The following is a 22709-nucleotide window of genomic DNA, read 5'->3' on the forward strand; positions in this document are numbered from 1 at the left end:
CTCCATTCCCGGTCAGGCACGTACCGTTTCTATCCCTGTCGGGGCCGGTACAGAAGGCAACCCAGACGTGTTTCCCTCCTTCCCTCCCTCCCTCCTTCCCTCCCTCCCTCCCTCCCTCCCTCTCCTCTGTTTCCTTCTTCCTTTCTCTAAGCATGTCATTGGGTGAGGATTTTTTGAAAAATCGCCTTTAGAAAAAATAAATGAAAATGCACACACATGCACACGTGTGCCTAATGCTGTCAGTGGCTTGCAAGTTCTGGGTCTGAGCTGTGTCTGGAACACACACTGGTTGCCCTCCGCGGGCTTTATTTGCTGCCACCTCGCTCCGTCATCTGTAGGCGATGGGAGAGATTTAGAAATGGGGCTTTCCCTGTGCGTTTTGTCGCTGGTAAACCCGCCTTTCCCAACAGCTTCCCTCCTGCTTCCCTCAGGCTGCTGACAGGTGTTCTAGACGTTTCTCTCCTTGCCCGGGCTAGTAGGATGAGGGCCAGGCGCCTGGATTCCGGAGCTGCGTGTCCAGAGATTCGAGCGCCGGCATCACTCATTCCCGAGAGCCACGGTGTCCTGTTTCCACGCCGAACCGTCCGCCTGTCTCCATGTGACCGTGCTTGGGAGGGCCGGCCGGGCTTGGCACCTGCGGGCCCCGTCCCCACCTGCCCCTCGCAGATGCCTTTTGGTGACATTTCCTGACAGGCGGCTCTGGCACCTCCAGCTTCCTTCCAGGTCATCGTCCGCCCCGCCCCTAAGGAAGGCGGCGGGTCTCGCTCCACGGGCCGCGGGCTCCTCCCAGCTCCGGGCTCCGGGCGGACTGCGGTCGGAGCCGCGGTGCGCCGCTCACCCTGCAGGCAGCAGTCATGCGGGCCTGGCTTCGGCCTGCGCCCTGCGGTGGGGCCAGCGCGCTTCCAGGTCCCGTGCTGGGCCTCACAGGGTTCCTTCCGGGACTTTCCGAGGCTGTGGGTGTGCGTCCTCTGGGGCGTTGTTTTTATGATAAAACTCAATATACAGAGCAGGCAAAGGTGGGTTTACAGGTGTGAGTCGGCGACACAGTTTATTCTTGTATTAATTACTGTATTATTTTATATACGAGCAACTGTAACCCACCTCCGCCCATCTGTTCCTGGGGCCCATGCCTGTGTTTTAATGAACCCTCTCCCCGCAGGCGCCCTGACCAAGGTGAAGGAGAGCCGGCGGCACGTGGAGGAGGGGAAGATGGAGGCGCAGAAGGCCGACGGCATCCAGGCCCGCTGCAACACCATCTCCTTCGCCACGCTGGCCGAGATCCACCACTTCCACCAGGTCCGCGTGCGCGACTTCAAGGCCCAGATGCAGCACTTCCTGCAGCAGCAGATCATCTTTTTCCAGAAGGTGACGCAGAAGCTGGAAGAGGCTCTTCACAAGTACGACAGCGTCTAGTGACGGGCGCGCGGCGCCCTCCCGTCCAAGGGTGACTTCTGCCGCAGAGCACGGACCGCTCAGAGCTGCTGCCGGCGCCCGCGCGGCCCAGGCCGTCTGTGCCCGCCGCTGGGCTGGCTGTGCGCTGGCGCAGGGCGGGGCCGTGACACGGTCGGTAACCGGACAGTACCGCATTGTAGCTCAGTTACACTATGTACGCCTACACTACCATGTAACTTGGGGATACGATTATACTATTTGCCTTACCGCTTTCCGGAGGATGGGTCTTCAGCGCAGACTTGGCAGACCTCAGAGCCCGGCGGGGTCTCGGGGAGCCCCGGGCCAGCCTGCCCCATGCCTTTCCCGCCCACAGACTGGGGTCCCCGAAATTCTTCAGCCTGTTCTCTGTTTACAAACTCCGACGAGAGCAGCTGTGCGACTTCGTGCCTTTAGACTCGGGTTTCATTTCCCCGCCCCCTTTATAAAGCAACCACGACTTTTTGATCGAGAGAGCGAAAGGCCGGTGCGTACAGGGACAGACTGCTGGTGACGGCACGTGGCGCCGGGCGGGCGGAGGGGCAGCTGGCGCCGGCCGACGGGTGAGCGCGGCAGAGGGCCCGTGCTCGTCCGGGACGTGCGGTCCGTTGGGGAGGCGATGGGGCACTCAGCTCCCTTCGGTGCTCCGGGTGGCCTCCCTCCCGCGTCCCGGAGGCCTGTGTGCGGGGCACGCGCACCCCGCTCACCGCGGAGGCAGGGGCCGGCCCGCGGGACAAGCACAGATTCAGTGAGGACGCTCGGCTCTGCTAGGAGGGTCTTTTCTTTCCTTTTAGCTTGAAGGTTCTCTTTCTGCTCAGTGTTTTCTCACGGATCTGCACTGTTAACGATCGAGACTCCACTGTGACTCACTCACTCGTTTACTTAATCGACCACTTTTCAGGGATGCCTGTAACTTCAGTGTTACACGGGATGCGAGTAGCGCTGATCTGAGGAGGGACCAGAAATAATTCTATTCCAGAGGCTGAGAGCAAGAAGAATTGTTATTTTTAAGTACTGAGAAGCCCCCAGGACATTTAACATTAAAAATTACCTTAAATATATTCTTTTAACGAAAACACAAAGGCTGACGCATACCAAAAAGATTCCAAAGCAGCTTTGTTTTAAAAAGCACAACATTTCTGGCTAGACATGCTGGATCTCCACGTTTTTCATCCTTGCTGAGCTCAGTACCATCTGGTTGCGTTTAGAGATGCGAACGTCACTGACAGGTTAGGTGCCTGCCGTGTTTGGGAAGTGAGACGTACTCCGCCGCCGCAGAACCGTGGGCGGGCGTGATAGCGCAGAAGCAAAGAGGCCAGTTGGAAATACTGGGGAGTCACATCGGTTACGGAAGAGGGCAGTTACCAGAATAATTACTCCACAGCACAATTACTCTTGAAAGGACTCTCCTGTGGGCAGGGTTGTTAAGATCAGGGTCTCATAACTGTTACCAACACTGTATTCCTTAGGTCCCCTCCCGGGAGGCGGCTGTGACCACACACATGGTTCTCTGCGGAGTGCCTGCCTCTCGCTGGTGGCAACGTACAGTTTGATAAGCAAGACCCACGTGTGTATAACCGTTCATTTCGTGGCAGGTTTGGAGGTTGTGCTTCTAGCATTTACTCAGCTGGGGTCCGTGCTGGACAAATAAGCACGTGCTTTCACATGGCGTGGAAACCCGCTCTCTCCGCCTCTTCCTGTGGCCGGTGGTTTGGTTTGCTTTTTTAAATCACCGAGCTCACGCTCTGCGGCCTGGACACGGCCTGAGGGGTCTCAGAGGCTCGGGCTTGGCCACAGTGGCCAGGGCCGCGATGATACGGACTCAGACGAAGGCGCAGGAGTGCGCGCTCGCGCTGCCGACCGGGAGGACGTGGTGCCTCGTGGCCCCGTGCCGTGCCGCTGGTTGTCGGGAGGGTTCAGGTAGCTCTCTGGGCGCGGGCCCCGGAGTCCCCGTGCTCGTTTCCAGCTGAGTCTTTACTTCTCTAACGTTCTTGGTCCTGTTGAAACATTTCGGTATAAAAGATACTGCGATGTGAATACCCAAGAGAAAAGCCATCATAATGTGTGCGCTGGTCACGACGATCAGTGGGTACCGCTTTTTAAAATAAACTATCATGCCCTTCATGCCACTCTGTGTCTTTATTTCTGTGCTTAATGATTCTGACACGGGTTTACAACATGAGGACATCCGCTGCAGCCTGCGTTTCTATTTAATTGCAGGTGGAGTGGTTTCTACGCGGCAACTCTAGTGCCACGAGGCTGTTCTATAGCCACAGGTCACGGCTACAGCCACAGGTCACGGCTACCGCCACAGGTCACAGCTACCGCCACAGGTCACAGCTACAGCCACAGGTCACGGCTACAGCCACAGGTCACGGCTACAGCCACAGGTCACAGCTACAGCCACAGGTCACGGCTACAGCCACAGGTCACGGCTACAGCCACAGGTCACAGCTACAGCCACAGGTCACGGCTACAGCCACAGGTCACGGCTACAGCCACAGGTCACGGCTACAGCCAGGGTCACGGCTACAGCCACAGGTCACAGCTACAGCCAGGGTCACAGCTACAGCCACAGGTCACGGCTACAGCCACAGGTCACGGCTACAGCCACAGGTCACGGCTACAGCCACAGGTCACAGCTACAGCCACAGGTCACAGCTACAGCCAGGGTCACAGCCACAGCCACAGGTCACGGCCACAGCCAGGGTCACGGCTACAGCCAGGGTCACGGCTACAGCCAGGGTCACAGCCACAGCCACAGGTCACGGCTACAGCCAGGGTCACGGCCACAGCCAGGGTCACGGCTACAGCCACAGGTCACGGCTACAGCCAGGGTCACAGCTACAGGCACAGGTCACGGCTACAGCCACAGGTCACAGCTACAGCCAGGGTCACGGCTACAGCCACAGGTCACGGCTACAGCCAGGGTCACAGCTACAGGCACAGGTCACGGCTACAGCCACAGGTCACAGCTACAGCCAGGGTCACAGCTACAGCCACAGGTCACGGCTACAGCCACAGGTCACGGCTACAGCCACAGGTCACGGCTACAGCCACAGGTCACAGCTACAGCCACAGGTCACAGCTACAGCCAGGGTCACAGCCACAGCCACAGGTCACGGCCACAGCCAGGGTCACGGCTACAGCCAGGGTCACGGCTACAGCCAGGGTCACAGCCACAGCCACAGGTCACGGCTACAGCCAGGGTCACGGCCACAGCCAGGGTCACGGCTACAGCCACAGGTCACGGCTACAGCCAGGGTCACAGCTACAGGCACAGGTCACGGCTACAGCCACAGGTCACGGCTACAGCCACAGGTCACAGCTACAGCCAGGGTCACGGCTACAGCCACAGGTCACGGCTACAGCCACAGGTCACGGCTACAGCCAGGGTCACGGCTACAGCCACAGGTCACAGCTACAGCCACAGGTCACGGCTACAGCCACAGGTCACGGCTACAGCCAGGGTCACGGCTACAGCCACAGGTCACAGCTACAGCCACAGGTCACAGCTACAGCCAGGGTCACAGCTACAGCCACAGGGTCACGGCCACAGCCAGGGTCACGGCTACAGCCACAGGTCACGGCTGCAGCCACAGGTCACGGCTACAGCCAGGGTCACAGCTACAGCCACAGGTCACAGCTACAGCCAGGGTCACTGCTACAGCCACAGGTCACGGCTACAGCCACAGGTCACGGCTACAGCCAGGGTCACGGCTACAGCCAGGGTCACGGCTACAGCCATGCGTCTACAGCCAGGGTCACAGCTACAGCCAGGGTCACTGCTACAGCCACAGGTTACGGCTACAGCCAGGGTCATGGCTACAGCCTGGGTCACAGCTACAGCCACGCGTCTACAGCCTGCGTGTGGGAGAGGCCCACTTAGGTTATATTGACGACTGAGTGTGGGATGGGTCAGTATGTGAAGTGCTGGACCATTTGGCAGTACTTGGTCTCTAAGTGACAGGCATGGCGGGGTGAACGTTCCAGAAGTGGGTCCTTAACACATGACAGCAGGTTCCCAAAGCGTGTGGCCGGCGGTCACTCGTGGCTCTGAGCGGCTTTCTGTCTGTAGCGCGTCATAGCAGCCTCTTCGCGGAAACGTAGGAACTGAATGGCGAATGCCAAGCCCTGACAGGCGTGACGGAGTAGGAATAAGACCACCTGACTGCTGGGGGGAGGGGGACACCACTTCCCGTCAGGCGCGCTGTGGAGTTGGGGTCCCTGTTGGCAGGAGCGCCTGCCCTCAGCTGCCTCTGCCGTTCCCCCTGCCGGGCCAGCTGTCCCCTGACCCAGCCCGGCCCGTTCCCGGGCCCCTGCTCCAGGAACCCCAGCACCGGCTCGCCCATGCTGCCTGCTCCCCGCTCTCCGGGGCCCCCTCAGTGAGCCCCCACTTGGCCTTGCAGAGCCACCAGATGCTAGGAAGCTCCGCATCAGCTGCCAGAAGCGGCCGAGAGGAAGCTCAGATTGTTTCGGTTCACGATCGATCACGAGCTCATCGCCACCTGTGCTTTCCCAGCTGTGAAATGGGCACTTGAGGCCGGGACGGCGGAGCGGGCAGCACGCGGCCCTGACCTCGGCCACGCGGACATTGCCCAGTGACGCCGCGCTCCCTGCAGAGCCGAGCTCAGTGCCTCCGGTGGCCGGCCGCGCAGCCATCCCCGAGCCGAAACACTCGTGGGGACCGAGTCGCCGACAGCTCGGCGGTCGGTCCCGCTTCGGGTGCCCCGAGTGGTCTAGATACAGGCTTCCTCAAACTACGGCCCGCGGGCCCCATGCGGCCCGCCGAGGACATGGATCCGGCCCGCCGGGTGCCACTGCCTGTCCTGCTTAGCAGCCGATGCGTCCCGGGCCCGCAGTGCACATAGGAATTTGTTCATAGTTTTTTTTTAAACTATAGTCCGGCCCTCCCACGGTCTGAGGGACAGTGAACTGGCCCCCTGTTTAAAAAGTGTGAGGACCCCTGAAAAATGCAGTGTTAGATTCCGCGGTTCCCTCGGAGACAAAGGCTTCGGGAGGCTGGAGGCGTTTCGGGTTTAGCGAGCTCCACCCAGCTTGACGCTGACGGTGATTCCGAGAACCCGCGGGTGTTTGGAGCCTGTGCCTCAGTCACGGTTGGTGCCCTGGCCCTGCCTGTGAACGCACGGCCCTGTGAGCCGCCGGAGGGCTGGGCGCCCGCGACGTGGCCAGGACCGCAGCAACTGTATGAGGCCACCGTCCGTGAGCCCGTGGGCCTCACTGAGCCAGGGCACCTGCCGGGAGAGCAAACGAGGTCCCGGAGAAGGGCCGCCCTTGACCCGCGGGCTGTCCCACGGCCGCTCCAGGCCCCGGGGAGGAGCTGATCTGGAGGCGCTCCCGCTGGCAGGCGGTCTCCTGGTGAATGAGGCGCTCAGTTCCCTGGCGCCATACAAACCGTCGCCAGTCACTGTGACAACAGCCAGGCGAGGAAGCTCTTGACGTGCACCAGGGAGTAGTTTCCCCAAGAAAACGTGCAGGAGGAAAGCACAGGGCAGAGCAGTGTTACTGTCGTCCTCCCCATGGAAGGTCAGAAGACGCGTGTGGTTGTGAGCACGTCGGCCGACAGGCGGCACCACGGTAACGGGTTGGGGTCCGGGAGCCGGTGGGTGGGTGGGAGGGAGGTTTTCATTGTATACCTTCTTATGTCTTTGCATTTCAATGATTGAATGTATTTTCTATTTTAAAGATAAATTTTAAAATTGACGGGGAGACAAAAAAAAACAACAAAAACAAACAAACTTAAAACAGGAGGGTTGTCCAGCCGGCATGGCTCAGTAGCTGAGGGTCAACCTAGGAACCAGGAGGTCAGGGTTCGATTCCCGGTCAGGTACCTGCCTGGGTTGCAGGCTCGATCCCCAGTGTGGGGCATGCAGGAGGCAGCCGGTCCATGATTCTCTGTCATCATGGATGTTTCCATCTCCCTCTCCCTCTCCCTTCCTCTCTGAACTTAATAACTTTATATAAATACATTTCTATTATCTGTCTGTATCTGTCTATCTGTCTATGTCTGTCTGTCTGTCTATATCTGTCTATATCTATCTGTCTATGTCTGTCTGTCTGTCTATATGTGTCTATATTTATCTGTCTATGTCTGTCTGTCTGTCTATATCTGTCTATATCTATCTATGTCTGTCTGTCTGTCTATCTGTCTATATCTGTCTATATCTATCTGTCTATATCTATCTATCTATCTGTCTGTCTGTCAGTCGGTAACAATGACCTGTTACACATAAACGATTAACATGAACCGCAGCATGGATTTCGTTCTTTAGGGCTTTGGTCTTAAAAGAGCCAGAGGGACTCCCGGGACCGTCCTGCTTACCCGGCCCTGAGACTCCGGGCAAATCCCTCCCCCTCTTCTGCAAGGCGGGCGGTGTTATGGCGCGTTGGGCAGACGGGGAAACTGCTCAGTGTGCACAGGCTGTGTAGCGCCTGGCAGGTCACTGGCCGCTTCGTGTGCCACCGCCCGCCCACCATATCGGACATGGTGCCAACTAACCGGGCGAGCCCTTCCGGGGCTGGCCCCCGACTCTCCTCCGCTGGCCCAACCCCACTCCTCCCCTGGGCCCGGGTTCGGGCGTGTCCTCCGCTGGGGCCGTTCCCCGAGCTCCCGGGCCCGCTTCCCTGGGCCCTGGCATTGCTCGCACGGGTGCAGCTCTCGTTTCTCCTCCTCCAGCCAGTCGGCTCCTTTCTGTGTCTCCCGGGGTTTAGGCAGCGCCAGGCCTGGTGATAGGCTGACGGTCGGACGAGGTAAGAGCAGTCACCCAGAGGTCCCGCCGGCTGGGTGTTGTGATTGCTGTGCAAATACCGGCAGCACGGTTGGTGAACTGGACCGTCTGCTCTGTTTTCCTCTCCTGGTTTCCATCGACAGGCAAGCGCTGGCCCGAAGCAGGCCGCGCGGGGCCTGCCGGTTCTCCTTGGTGAAAGCCTGGCGTCGGCGCCGTGGAACCCACACGGGCGGCATCGGCGCACTGCTGGGCTTCGCTGGCAGCCTCACAGCGATGCCGGGGGAGCCTCCGAGTCACCGTGACGCTTTCCTGTCATCGTTGCCGCAAAGTGTCCGTTACTCGGCGGCTTGAAACAGCACCGATTTCTTGCCTTCAGTTCGGGGAGGTGGAACCAGAATAGAGTTCATTGAGCTACTCCTGGGGGCGCCAGGCTGCGCTCCCCCCGGCGGTGGTGGGAGCGTCCTTCCTCTTGCCTTTCCCGGCTCCCAAGGGCCCTCCCTCCTCAAGGCCAGCAGGCGGCGGTGGCCTCGTCCCCACACCTGCACCGAGGCACCCCACGTGACCCTCCTGCCCGCCTCGTCCACCTCGAACGACCTTGGGGTTACCGTGGGCCGACCTGGTAGAATCTGGGAGCATCTCCCGGTGAGGTCAGCTGAGCAGCAGCCTCCGTTCCACCTGCAGCCTCCATTACGCGGCCGTGCCGCCTGTAACCTGGGCAAGGACACCGTTTCTTTTTTTTTTTTTTTTAATATATTTTATTGATTTTTTACAGAGAGGAAGGGAGAGGGATAGAGAGTTAGAAACATCGATGAGAGAGAAACATCGATCAGCTGCCTCCTGCACACCCCCTACTGGGGATGTGCCCGCAACCAAGGTACATGCCCTTGACCGGAATCGAACCCGGGACCCTTCAGTCCGCAGGCCGACGCTCTATCCACTGAGCCACACCGGTTTCGGCAGGACACCGTTTCTTCACTGGTCTGTCCATGCTGGTGACGTGCACTGGCCTCCGCAGCTGAGTGTATCTTATTAATGGTGAGGGTTTCAAGTCCCTCCCTCCCTCCCCATGCTTTCCACATCACTGGGTGGCACGGAGCAGCAGGCCTGAGGTGAGCTGTGATTCAGTTCGCCCCCCACCCCCACCAGCTCTCCCCCAGAGAGGCCTGGGAAAGGCCAGTGAGGACAAAGGACGTGCCCGCCCTTCCTCTGACGCGGCCTCGGTGACGTCACCTGCAGAGTCATTTCCGGCCTGGGCCCGATCTCCACACCGACGCCGTGGACGCTGGCACTTCCTGTAGTTGAGACGGGATTCGGGACTGAAACCCGCACCGCCTGCTCCTGGGGTTTGTCCCGGGGTCCGTCCAGGCCCCAGGCTTGTCTGCTGTGCACGGTGCCGGCGACGTCCGGCGGGCACCACGCGTTGCTGGCGGCCACGGTCCGGCGTGTATTCCCGGCCGCGGACTCGCCGAGGGTCTGGAAGGAGTCCAGCCTGACCCGTCCTGGCGGGGAGGTGTTACACTAGTTGAGAAGGATGGCTGTTGAAATTAGCGAAGTTGCCCCTGCGGCTCCTGTTGTTGTTTCTTTAATATATTTTTTTATTGATTTCAGAGAGGAAGGGAGAGGGAGAGGGAGAAACATCAGAGATGAGAGAGAATCATGGATCGGCGGCCTCCTGCACGCCCCCTACTGGGGATGGAGCCCACATCCCGGGCCTGTGCCCTGACCGGGAATGGAACCCTGACCTCCTGGTTCATGGGCCGATGCTCACCCCTGAGCCCACGTGGCTCCTTGAAGATGTGGTGTGCCGAGAGGGCTGATGAAGGAGCGTGGACTCACCTTGTCATTTTGGCCAGAGAACCCGGAGCTGCCTGTCCTACAGGGAGGCCGCGGCCCCAGTGACAAACCATGTGTGTGAAGGTGGAACCGGCAAGCATGGCCCTTAGGGTCCCCGCCCCTCAGGAGAGGGGCTCCCGAACCTGTGCCCCTGCAGGGGACCGGCTGGAGGTTGAGGGGCCGCCAGCACGGGTGACCCGAGCCGTACGTGTTGTCACCTGTCAAGGCGAGAGACCCCAGCAGGTGTTGGGACGGAGTGGGGACCCCTGAGAGCTGGGGGCGTGGCCTCCCTGCAGGCGCGTGAGAAAGGGGGGCCAAGCCCGGGACCGGCCAGGAGGAAGGGGGTCACATGGCGTTCCTGGCTCCTTCAGGCCGGTTCTGGGTCGTGGGCTCAGGAATGAGGAAGTGGCTGAGGCCACCCGCGGTCCTGGCTCTGCCTGGACTTGGAGCCAAGGCGGGCGTCGGCCAGGTCAGGGCCCGCCTGCGCGGAGGGGAAGCCACGCACTGGCAGGCTGGGCTGCTCGGGCCACACCACGTGCCCGCGTGCTCCCCGCGGCTGCCAGGACGGCTCTGGGCGGAGAGGGCCGGTGGCTGCGGAAGGTTCTGGGCACATCCAGGAGCTGCTGCTGATGGTGAGCCTGTGACTGCACCGGGTCGCCCAGGCCCGCAGCTCAAGTCTGAAGGCTTCGTAGCTGTGACACAGCATGTCAGCCGCCTGTGACGCCGAAGCCTCCAGCTCCAGGGCCCGGGCCAGGGGGGGAGGAGACCTACCTCCTCTGAGGGGGCGTTTCCCTCCTGTAGCTGGTGCAGGAGGGGGGACCTGCACCTTGGCTGAGGCCAGGCCATCCGTCCCAGCCGCCTGCCTCCTGTGCAGCCGCTCAGGCCCCCGGAGCCACCCAGTCCTCCCGCTGCCTGGAGGCGGGGCCACGGGCGGGTGGGCGGCAGGCCTGAGGCTGCTGCGGGGTGGGGGGGGCGGGGGTGTGGACCTGGTCTCAGGGCCCGGGATGCACCAATGGGAAGCGGCAGGGAGAGGCCCAGGGCCGAGGGAGCCCGCGGGGACCAAAGTGGGTCCCCGGCCCGGATGCACCCTGCTGTCCCGCGAGGCCGCTGCTCCCCCCGCTCTGCTCCCGTGCCATGTCCCTGGACGCTTGGGACTCTTGTCCTCACTTCCCACTGCAGAGGTTCCCATCTCTCCCAAGAGAACGGTGAACGCTCCTCGTTACGAAGGCCCCTCCGTGGGCGAGGCGGGAGCTGGGGGGGGAGGAGGGCTGGCACCATGAGCTACTTGGTCCTTTCCAAGAACCACCCTTTGTTTTTTGTTTCTGTTTTTTTTAAATATATTTTTATTGACTTCAGAGAGGAAGGGAGAGGGAGAGAGAGAAACATCACTGATGAGAGAGAATCACTGATTGGCTGCCTCCTGCACGCCCCCCCACACGGTGATTGAGCCCACAACCCAGGCATGTGCCCGGACTGGGAACTGGACCGTGACCCCTGGTGCCCAGGCCGGCCTCAGCACCGCGCCCCCCTGGCTGGGCCCCGTGTGTGTTAGCAGGTGAGGATTTGTCGGTGGAAGTTCGCTCCCTTCGCTCTGAGCATGCCCGAGGTCGAGCCCCTGCCCTAGGTTTTCCGCACGCCCTCAGGGCGCCGGGGTCCGCGGACGGCCTCACGGGCTCACCTGACGGCAGCGTTTGGGCCAGCCGCTGTATATGTACCTTTAAGTTAAATAGCAAAGGAAGGGGCACAGAGCCGGGGCCAGCCGCTGTATATGTACCTTTAAGTTAAATAGCAAAGGAAGGGGCACAGAGCCGGGGCCGGCCGCTGTATATGTACCTTTAAGTTAAATAGCAAAGGAAGGGGCACAGAGCCGGGGCCGGCCGCTGTATATGTACCTTTAAGTTAAATAGCAAAGGAAGGGGCACCGAGCCGGGGCCAGCCGCTGTACATGTACCTTTAAGTTAAATAGCAAAGGAAGGGGCACAGAGCCGGGGCCAGCCGCTGTATATGTACCTTTAAGTTAAATAGCAAAGGAAGGGGCACCGAGCCGGGGCCAGCCGCTGTACATGTACCTTTAAGTTAAATAGCAAAGGAAGGGGCACAGAGCCGGGGCCAGCCGCTGTGTATGTACCTTTAAGTTAAATAGCAAAGGAAGGGGCACAGAGCCGGGGCCAGCCACTGTATATGTACCTTTAAGTTAAATAGCAAAGGAAGGGGCACAGAGCCGGGGCCAGCCGCTGTATATGTACTGTTAAGTTAAATAGCAAAGGAAGGGGCACAGAGCCGGGGCCGGCCGCTGTATATGTACCTTTAAGTTAAATAGCAAAGGAAGGGGCACCGAGCCGGGGCCGGCCGCTGTATATGTACCTTTAAGTTAAATAGCAAAGGAAGGGGCACCGAGCCGGGGCCGGCCGCTGTATATGTACCTTTAAGTTAAAAAGCAAAGGAAGGGGCACCGAGCCGGGGCCGGCCGCTGTATATGTACTGTTAAGTTAAACAGCAAAGGAAGGGGTACAGAGCCGGGGCCGGCCGCTGTATATGTACCTTTAAGTTAAATAGCAAAGGAAGGGGCACCGAGCCGGGGCCGGCCGCTGTATATGTACCTTTAAGTTAAATAGCAAAGGAAGGGGCACCGAGCCGGGGCCAGCCGCTGTACATGTACCTTTAAGTTAAATAGCAAAGGAAGGGGCACAGAGCCGGGGCCGGCCGCTGTATATGTACCTTTAAGTTAAATAGCAAAGGAAGGGACACAGAGCCGGGGCCAGCCGCTGTATATGTACCTTTAAGTTAAATAGCAAAGGAAGGGACACAGAGCCGGGGCCAGCCGCTGTATATGTACCTTTAAGTTAAATAGCAAAGGAAGGGACACAGAGCCGGGGCCAGCCGCTGTATATGTACCTTTAAGTTAAATAGCAAAGGAAGGGACACAGAGCCGGGGCCAGCCGCTGTATATGTACCTTTAAGTTAAATAGCAAAGGAAGGGGCACAGAGCCGGGGCCGGCCGCTGTATATGTACCTTTAAGTTAAATAGCAAAGGAAGGGGTACAGAGCCGGGGCCGGCCGCTGTATATGTACCTTTAAGTTAAATAGCAAAGGAAGGGGCACCGAGCCGGGGCCGGCCGCTGTATATGTACCTTTAAGTTAAATAGCAAAGGAAGGGGCACCGAGCCGGGGCCAGCCGCTGTACATGTACCTTTAAGTTAAATAGCAAAGGAAGGGGCACAGAGCCGGGGCCAGCCGCTGTATATGTACCTTTAAGTTAAATAGCAAAGGAAGGGGACACAGAGCCGGGGCCAGCCGCTGTACATGTACCTTTAAGTTAAATAGCAAAGGAAGGGGCACAGAGCCGGGGCCAGCCGCTGTATATGTACCTTTAAGTTAAATAGCAAAGGAAGGGACACAGAGCCGGGGCCAGCCGCTGTATATGTACCTTTAAGTTAAATAGCAAAGGAAGGGACACAGAGCCGGGGCCGGCCGCTGTATATGTACCTTTAAGTTAAATAGCAAAGGAAGGGGCACAGAGCCGGGGCCGGCCGCTGTATATGTACCTTTAAGTTAAATAGCAAAGGAAGGGGTACAGAGCCGGGGCCGGCCGCTGTATATGTACCTTTAAGTTAAATAGCAAAGGAAGGGGCACCGAGCCGGGGCCGGCCGCTGTATATGTACCTTTAAGTTAAATAGCAAAGGAAGGGGCACCGAGCCGGGGCCAGCCGCTGTACATGTACCTTTAAGTTAAATAGCAAAGGAAGGGGCACAGAGCCGGGGCCAGCCGCTGTATATGTACCTTTAAGTTAAATAGCAAAGGAAGGGGACACAGAGCCGGGGCCAGCCGCTGTACATGTACCTTTAAGTTAAATAGCAAAGGAAGGGGCACAGAGCCGGGGCCAGCCGCTGTATATGTACCTTTAAGTTAAATAGCAAAGGAAGGGGGCACAGAAGGAGGCGAGGGAAGTGCACTGTGGGCTCCGGGGAGAACCCCAGAGCTTAGTGAGGGGCAGGGGAGTTAACAAAGAGGGGAACACCCCCGTCTGCCCCCCAGGGCGCACAGCCAGGCCTGGGAGGGGGTGGCTGGCTGCGGGAAGATTGCAGAGTAAATTCTCCTCCCTGTCGGGGAGCTGAACCAACGAGACGCACCGTCGTCTCTAGACGAGGGCTGAGCAGAAGCAGCAGGTCCCCGAGGGGCAAGGCGCGCTCTCGCCGTTGCCAGGGGGCACGGAAGTCATGCCCGTGTTGCCTCTGCTGTCCACGCGCAGACATGGTTAATCATTTAATGCGTCCACACGGTCTGGCTCGGATTACACGGGCCGGAGCACAGGCGGTTCCAGGGGGCGTGTCCGCTGGAGACATGAACCGGGTCCGTAAGACCCACGGCGCTTCCGGGCAGCTCTGCCAAGTCCCGCCTTCGCGACGACAGGGCGGCCAACGTGGGGTCACAGGTGTGAGCGTGCGAGACGCAGAGCTTATTCTTGTTACTGCTCATTAGTTATTACTTTCCTAGGAACGTCAGCGTGCCCGCCCACCAGCACAGGTCATGCCCACGTGCCCGTCGCCCAGGGCAGAGCCTGGCAGCATGAAAGCCGGGGAGATGTTTAGACGGGGGGAGGGGTGTGCAGAATTGGAGGTGACTGAGTCTCCAGCCAAGGTTCCAAGCTGGGACCTGGGCAGGGAGCCTCCAGTGCAGCAGGGAGGAGGCAGCCGGTGGGGGTGGGGCTGGGGTGGGGTGAGGGTGGGGTGGAGTGGCAGTGGGGTGGGGGTGGGGTGGCAGTGGGGGTGGGGTGGGGTGGGGTGGGGTGAGGCTGGGGTGGCAGTGGGGTGGGGTGGGGTGGGGGTGGAGTGGGGTGAGGCTGGGGTGGCCGTGGGGGTGGGGTGGGGTGGGGTGGGGTGGGGTGAGGCTGGAGTGGCAGTGGGGGTGGGGTGGGGTGGGGTGGGGTGGGGTGAGGCTGGGGTGGCAGTGGGGGTGGGGTGGAGTGGCAGTGGGGGTGGGGTGGGGTGGGGGTGGGGGTGGGGTGGAGTGGCAGTGGGGGTGGGGGTGGGGTGGGAGGAGGGTGGGGTGGGGTGGGATGAGGGTGGGGTGAGGCTGGGGTGGCAATGGGGGTGGGGTGGGGTGGGGTGGGATGAGGGTGGGGTGAGGCTGGGGTGGCAGTGGGGGTGAGGCTGGGGTGGCAGTGGGGGTGGGGCTGAGGTGGGGTGGGGGTGGGGCTGAGGTGGGGTGAGGTGGGGTGGGAGGAGGGTGGGGTGGGGTGGGGTGGGGTGGGGTGGGGTGGGGTGAGGTGGGGTGGGAGGAGGGTGGGGTGGGGTGGGGTGGGGTGAGGTGGGGTGGGGTGGGGGTGGGGTGGGGTGGGGTGGGCGGGGTAAAGGTAGGAAGGTGCTCACAGTGTGGTGGCCTTGGGAATCTGCTAGTGTCAAGATTCTAGAGGTTTCTCTGCTCCGATGCCTCAGACACCGATGGCTGAAATCAGCAGGTTCCTAGCAGCCAGAGAGGCTGGCTTGATATGGGGAGAAAATCCATAGAGAAGGTTCCAGGTGCCAGAGGGGTGTTTTTCCTTGAGCTTTGCTATTCCCACTTAATAACCCATCATTACACATGAAATGCAATATGTACTGTGTGTATAATTTATTATATATGACTGGAGGCCTGGTGCATGGATTCGTGCACAGATTCATGCACCAGTGGGGTTCCTTGGCCTGGCCTGCAGGGATCGGGCCAAAACCGGCAGTCCGACATCCCCCGAGGGGTCCCGGATTGCGAGAAGGCGCAGGCCAGGCCGAGGGACCCCACGGGTGCACGAATCCATGCACCAGGCCTCTAGTATGCATGTAAGATCTTTGGTTAATTTCTTCCCGCCCTTCTCCCATCCCCTCTGAGATTCAGCAGTCTGTTCCATGTTTCCATGCCTGTGCGTTGACCGTCTGCCCCCTGGTGGTCAGTGCGCGTCATAGTTACCGGTCGAATGGTCAGATGGTGGCTTAGGCTTTTATATACATAGATAGAGTGGTACGGTATATGCCTACCTGTGTATGGCTGGTATAATCAGAATTACCAGGCTCAGAGCTGCATGGAAATCATCTCAGCTTTTAATCCAATGACATTTAAGACGTCCTGGGAGGCCAGGACTTACACTGTACCTGAACCTAAGACGAGAGTTCTGTGTGTGTGTGTTCTGGCCCAGCCAGCGTGCCTCAGTTCCCAGAGGCCCAGGATGTAGCTTAACAGGCTTCTCAGCTGTTCGTTTTTCCTCCAGGCCTGGTTCTGGAAAATTCTGGAATCCAGGAACCAGAGGGAAAGGGGTAAGAGAAAAGGGGAGTCAGAGACGCCCAGAAAGCACCTGCCGAGTGGGCCCCGTTGGGCATTTTCCTTTGCTCGTTTTAAAACCAGAGAAAAGTCCTCCATCTCTACCCATCCACAACCATCGGCCCACTCTAGAGACTGCCGCTGCGGGACCACGTACAGGCAAGGCCCGGACTCCTCAGGCCAGCGGGGGTGACGGAGCGCCCGCAGGGCGCCGGGAGCTGGGCTGCCCCATGCGTGCGCCAGAGCGCGCCCTCCAGGAGCCCGCAGGGAGACCAGGTGTGACAGAGGAAGGACACGAACAAGAACTGGGGACCCACTTCACACGCCATGTACACAGACTTGGCGTGTCCACGCGTGCCGGGCGCTGTTCTCGGGGCCGGGGTGCAGGATGGAAGAGACAGGCGCGTCTCTGTTGTCAGGAAGGTTCATTCCTAGAGAAGGAACGTGTGCCCCACGCTGGCCGCCGCTGCTGCCGGGGACGTTGGGAGGGCCCGTGCCGGCGATGGGCCAGTCGGCTCGATCCGGGGGCGCTCAGCCTGGTCTCTCTCACCCCGAAGGGTCCGACAGTCCTCATCCTTAAGTTAATCATTTAAGTTGAAGTTTTTACCGAGATGGTTCTAGATTCACATGCAGTTTTGAGAACTAATATAGAGAGACCCCATGCACCCACTCCCCAGCTTCCCCGGGCAGTCACATTTTCTTCTTAAAGTTTTTAAATTGGACGTACGGATTTCAGAGAGAGAAGAAGGGGGCGGAGAGAGGGAGATTTGTTGTTCCCTTACTCATGCACTCATGGGTTGATGCTCGTCTGTGCCCTGACCGGGGCTCGAACCCACAGCCTTGGCGTATCGGGACGACGCTCTCGCCACCTGAGCTGCCTGGCCGGGCCCTGGCAGTGACGCCGTACAAACTGAAGTGCCCTCCCACACGGGGACGCTGACAGGGATGCAGTTTTCAGAGTTCCCCGCTTGCTCGCGCTCACACGTGCGTGTGAAGTTCTACATAATGTTACCGCCTGTGCAGGTTTGGGGGTTCACCGCCTCCGTCAGGGTCCCGACCGACAGTCCCAACACGCGAGCGTCCCCCGTGCTGCCGATGGGGGCCCCCTGCCTCCCGCACCCGTCCCCCACCCCACCCCTGGCGACACTCACAGATATGCCCCCCGTTTCTCAAACCGCGTCATTTCCAAGATGTCCTGTGAGTGCCGTCGTGGGGCAGGCACCCCTCTGATCAGGCGCCTGCTCAGCACATGGGGTAAGAGTCTGACCCCGGTTTTTGATGTGTGCTGACGGCTTCTCAGCCTCCTCCTCCCTCCTCCCCTTCCCTCCCCCTCCCCCTTCCCCTCCCCTTCCCCCTCCCCCCCGGGCAAGCTGATAGGATGCCCACCAGCTCCTTCCGTGGGCCCCGTCCAGGAGTTCACACTGTGTCCCGCCCACTACCCCAGTGAAGCCGGGCCAGCCCCCTTTCCTCGCGCTCTCAAGCCACGTGGGGGCCTGCGGGGAGGCCTGCCTGCTGTCCCCTGGATGCAATCATGCAGTTAGTTCCCTCAGAAACCGGGGCTTCTCCCGCAAAACCGTGGCCAAGGGCGCTGAGGTTGAACGAGCGGACTGGGGCGGTGGAGGCCGCCCGCCCGCCAGCCCTCCGGCCGCCGGTTACCAGAGCTCAGGCTGTGACTTACTCTCAGCCAGCAGGACGGGCGGGCGGGCGGGCGGGAGGAGCTTTGGAGCGGGAGCTGGCTCCCTGCTGGGTCTGCACACAGAGGGGCCGCCCCCCCCCCCCAGCCCCGCGAGCAGAGAGGACCCGCCAGGGCTTCTCAGTGGGAGCTCGGGGCTGACCCAGACTTGAGCGTGAGACTCGGGGCGCAGGCCCGTGATCGCTAGCCTGTGGGGACGCAGTGAGGGGAAGTGCACCTTCTACAACCCGGGCCTCCTTCTCCCAAGAACTCGAACACGGGGCGGTGAGGATAAAGGCTTCAAAGACACAGGTACTGAAAATAAAATTAGATGCCCAAGCGGCATGAAAATGTCTACATTTTTGTTTAAGCAAGTGGTTTCTCATCACAGATGGCCCAATACAGTCGTCGCTCACCCGGATGCAGACACTCGACCCGGACGGACCCTTTCTCCAGGAGCAGGGGAGGGGGGTGTCCTTCAGTCCCCGCCTCCGGTACCGACAGGCTATCAGCCCGGGACACAGGTGTCGCCCTCCCAGCAGGGCACTTGGAAGGGCTCTGTGTGCTCAGTCACATGTGCAGCGGGTGGCCTGGGAGAGGCAGAGGAGACAGGTAGTGCCGTGGCCCAGGGCAGTGTCCACAGAGCTGCTGTCATCCTGGGGCTTGGAAGGGCAGAGAGAGTAGAGCCTTCGGAGAAGGTGGCGTCTTCAGCTGAGGGCACAGGCAGCCCAAGGTGACCTTGAGGAAAGAGCCAGGGGGTGATACATGTTGAAGGAGAATATGCCCTCCCCCACCCTCACCCCAAGCGGTGCCCCTTGGCCATAAGAGCTGTGTGGAACTGATTTTGCGGGGGGGGGGGGGGGGAAGCCGCAGACATAGATGTTCTGAAACAGGAGCTTCTCTCTCGTTGGGGACATCTGCGTCTGTGTGGGAAGGCTCCATGGTAAGGCGACGCCCCTCTGCGTCTGACGGAGGTGACTAATCCACAAGAGAGGTTTGTCCTCGAATCTGCAGGACAAACCTTACGCTCTTGACCTTGCCTTTCCTGCTAACATCCCCATCATCAGCCTCCAACCACATGTGTTGTTGCTTTCTTTGTGTGTTTGTCTTTAACTGAAGATGAGATTTAAGCTGGAGTTCTAAGCCACCTTGCGGAGTTACTAATTTTTCACTGGGTGTCGCCCATGTATGCCTGATGTGCACATGTCAATCCACTTCTGTGTGTTTTTTCTCTGAATCCGTCTCCCACGACAGTGTCTCATCTGAGAACTCAGAGACTAGAGGGAGTTAAGACTTCAACGTATGAATTTGGGTGGAACACTGTCCAACCCATCCCAGGTGACCGTGGGGTTTTTGCCAGGAAACTCTGCGGACGGTGGCTGTGACCCTGCAGGTGGTTGGCGTCGCTCACGGACTCCCAGAGCCTCTCACTCTGGTGTGAGGGCCCATCACGTTGTTTCTCTCTGGCATTGTCCCTGCACCTCTGCCCCTCTGACCACTGGGCCCTTGAACATGACCCGAGTCACCGATGGCTGGGGATCCGACCCAGTGAGCGTCACGCTGGTCCAGAGCATCACTGGATCCTGTGAGTGGCCCGGCTGGGGATCGACCCAGTGAGCATCACGCTGGTCCAGAGCACCACTGGACCCTGTGAGTGGCCCGGCTGGGGATCGACCCAGCGAGCGTCACGCTGGTCCAGAGCATCACTGGACCCTGTGAGTGGCCCGGCTGGGGATCGACCCAGTGAGCGTCACGCTGGTCCAGAGCATCACTGGATCCTGTGAGTGGCCCGGCTGGGGATCCGACCCAGCGAGCGCCACGCTGGTCCAGAGCATCACTGGACCCTGTGAGTGGCCCAGCATTCTCACGGCAGCAGGAGTCCACATCCCCCTTCCACGGAAGGGAACTGGAGCTGGGTGTCCCCGACTCCTGACTCAGTCCTGAGGGACAGAGAGAGGCATTCATTTGTGAGAACTTGGTCCTAGTTACACAGGGGAGGAGAGAGTTAGTCATGTCACCCTGAATGGCGAGTGGAGACCAGTGTTCTAAAACAGCCACTAGCCTATTCCTGTCGCTAGCGAGAGGGCCCACCCCTGGGAGGGATCTCAGACCAGGGACGGGACACAGCGCGGGTCACGGCCACCGCAGCCAGGCAGGTGTTTCCCAGGCTGCCGTTAGAAAGAGGTCACGCACAATGGCCCCGTTCCCCCTCGGCATCCGCAGGGTCACAGGTATCGGAGAAGGGTCACCCCTCGATCTGCTGGCCGCACATCTCACCACACTCCCTGTTCCTGACGAGACGGGGGGCAGGGGGGGGATGGGGGGAGAATGGTCACAGCCAGGATGCTCTGGAGACAGCAGCGGCCGCATCAACCCCCAGCTGAAAGGCCCGGAACACGTCGCCTCTGAGGCTGCCGACAGCTACTGACTTTTCCTGGGCACCTTCCTCCCCTTCAGTCACTTGGGATTTTTATAGGAAATTGGCTGTGGGAATTCGGCCGCCCCGACCGCCTGGTAATAATCTGGTCTGAACCGTAACCTCGGCGTGGGCTGTTCTCAAATGAACTCAGGAGGAGCTGCGCTCCGCTGCCGAGGAGGCGAGGGCTCTGTGTGTACAAAACGCTGTGATTTATTCGTGAGAACGCTGTGCTATTTGCAGAGTAGCAGGAAAAATTAGACCTGTCACTCTGCATCAGGATTTGAGGCCGGTTTCTAAAATAGCAGCCAGTCTTCCGCTAAGTGCTGTGGCCACGTCTCCGGGGCTGCGGGAGCGATTTGAACATCTGTGTTACACTAGAGAGCATTTGGTCGGGCCCTGCCAAGGGATTAGGGGTGAGTCAATTAAATGTTTGACCAACGGTAGCGGGCTAATTTTTTTTTTAAATATATTTTATTGATTGTTTACAGAGAGGAAGGGGGAGGGATAGAGAGTTAGAAACATCGATGAGAGAGAAACATTGATCAGCTGCCTCCTGCACACCTCCTACTGGGGATGTGCCCGCAACCAAGGTACATGCCCTTGACTGGAATCGAATCTGGGACTCTTCAGTCCGCAGGCTGACGCTCTATCCACTGAGCCAAACAGGTCAGGGCTAGCGGGCTAATTTTTAAGTTGATCATTTTGTGTGGCCCGAGAATGATGTCATAAACACCCACATGGCTGAACGCAGGTCTGAGAGTGTTCCCAGTCAGCGGTTCTCAGCCAGGGGTGACCCGGCAAGGCCTGGTGATGCTCGGGGTGACCTCACGGAGGGGGACAAGCGCTCCTGCCATCTAACAGGCGAGGCCAGGAAGTGACCGCCACGCAGTGGGTAGAGGCCAGATGCTGAGCTTTCTGCAGCAGGCAGGACCCGCCCCGCGACGCAGAATCGCTGGCCCCGCACCCCCGGAGGCAGAGGCTGTGATCCGGCCTCACCCCCTCTGTGGGTGACGTAGCAGGCCACCGGGCGAGGCTGCAAGCTTGTCCCTGGTTAAGTGATAACACACCGTTCAAGCTTGAACCTGTCAGGCCGGCCACGCAAAGGAGCGCCGTCCCCCACCTGCCTCCCGGGGCGGGTCCCAGGCTCGGGGCGGGTCCCAGGCTCGGGGCGGGTCCCAGGCTCGGGGAGGACCCCAGGGTCGGGGAGGACCCCAGGCTCGGGGAGGGTCCCAGGTTCGGGGAGGACCCCAGGCTCGGGGAGGGTCCCAGGCTCGGGGAGGACCCCAGGGTCGGGGCGGGTCCCAGGCTCGGGGCGGGTCCCAGGCTCGGGGAGGACACCAGGGTCGGTTCCTAATGCTCTCGGCAGCTGTGGAAGACGGGATTCCTCCGGCGTTGCTCACATCCTCTGCGTGTTCCCATCGGACCATGTCCGTTGTGGGAGTCGGGATGCGGGTGAGAGGAGAACATGACACAGGGTCTCCCGTGGGACCGGTACGTCCGCTGACAAACACGGCCCCCGATCCAGCCGGCGATCTGACTGTAAGATGGGAGGGTTTTCTTCTGGCCGGACGCAGGCCGCTCGGTATTGTAGTCCGTGACATTACGAGCTGATGGACAACCAGGCGCAGGAGGCTGGCCCGGCTCTTCCTGGCCGCGCCGTGAGCGATGGCGTCCACGTTCCCTGCTCCTCCCTCCCCGGGATGTGTGTGGGCCCCGTCTAGTGCGGCCGCGATGGGATTTGCTCGTTCGCTGGTTTCTGCGTTTCCCTCATTAACGCCAGCACCTCCCGGGCTCGCACAGTGAGCATCGGACCCGCCTCACCCAGGCTGGGCAGGAGCCTCTCGGCCCACACCGGCTCCCCCGCTGCCCTCCTGCGGCTGCGGCTGCGGCTGGGGCGGAGGATGGCTCTCCGCGCACCGGGCTGCCTTGCTCCACTCCGGGGCTGCAGCTGTGTTAAGCAGAGGGGGAGCCGAGCGACCAGCGGGGCCCACGCTCCCCTCCCGGGCTGTGTGCTCGCCTCGCGTGGCCACGGGCCAGAGCGCACTCCGTGGAGGTACCTCCTGCGAGAAGGGGTGAACGACGCCGTCTCCCCCAGTTCCCAAGTCGGAACCTGGATGTCGTCCTCGAGCCCCATCTTCCCCTCCCCTCCAAGCTCGAAGCGTGACCCAGCTCTGTAAACTGCCTTGTTAGCCCTCCTCTTACCTCATCCCCTCGGCTGCGCCCTGGAGACCGCATGTGGGGGGCGGGGAGACCGCGCTGGGGGGGAGACCACGCTGCGGGGGAGACCTCACTGGGGGGGAGACCGCGCTGGGGGGAGAC

The 22709-nt window shown here is 60.3% G+C and overlaps 1 protein-coding gene across 2 annotated transcripts in view; it reads left to right on the forward strand.

The window, feature by feature from the left end:
- The window catches only part of SNX18 (sorting nexin 18), a 178555-nt gene that overhangs the window by 14369 nt on the left and 141477 nt on the right, over positions 1-22709 (forward strand). Inside the window, exon 2 of one of the 2 annotated variants that reach the window (XM_080678575.1) lies at positions 1160-3552. The exons of the other annotated variant lie outside the window; for it this stretch is intronic. Coding sequence (XP_080534701.1) covers positions 1160-1413 — 254 coding nt within the window. The 3' untranslated portion in view covers positions 1414-3552. Of the gene's footprint in view, positions 1-1159; positions 3553-22709 lie in introns of those variants that run through there. 2 annotated transcript variants of the gene reach the window in all.

The sequence above is a fragment of the Plecotus auritus genome (genome assembly GCF_963455305.1).
Source record: "Plecotus auritus genome assembly, chromosome: 7".
Lineage (NCBI taxonomy): Eukaryota > Metazoa > Chordata > Mammalia > Chiroptera > Vespertilionidae > Plecotus > Plecotus auritus.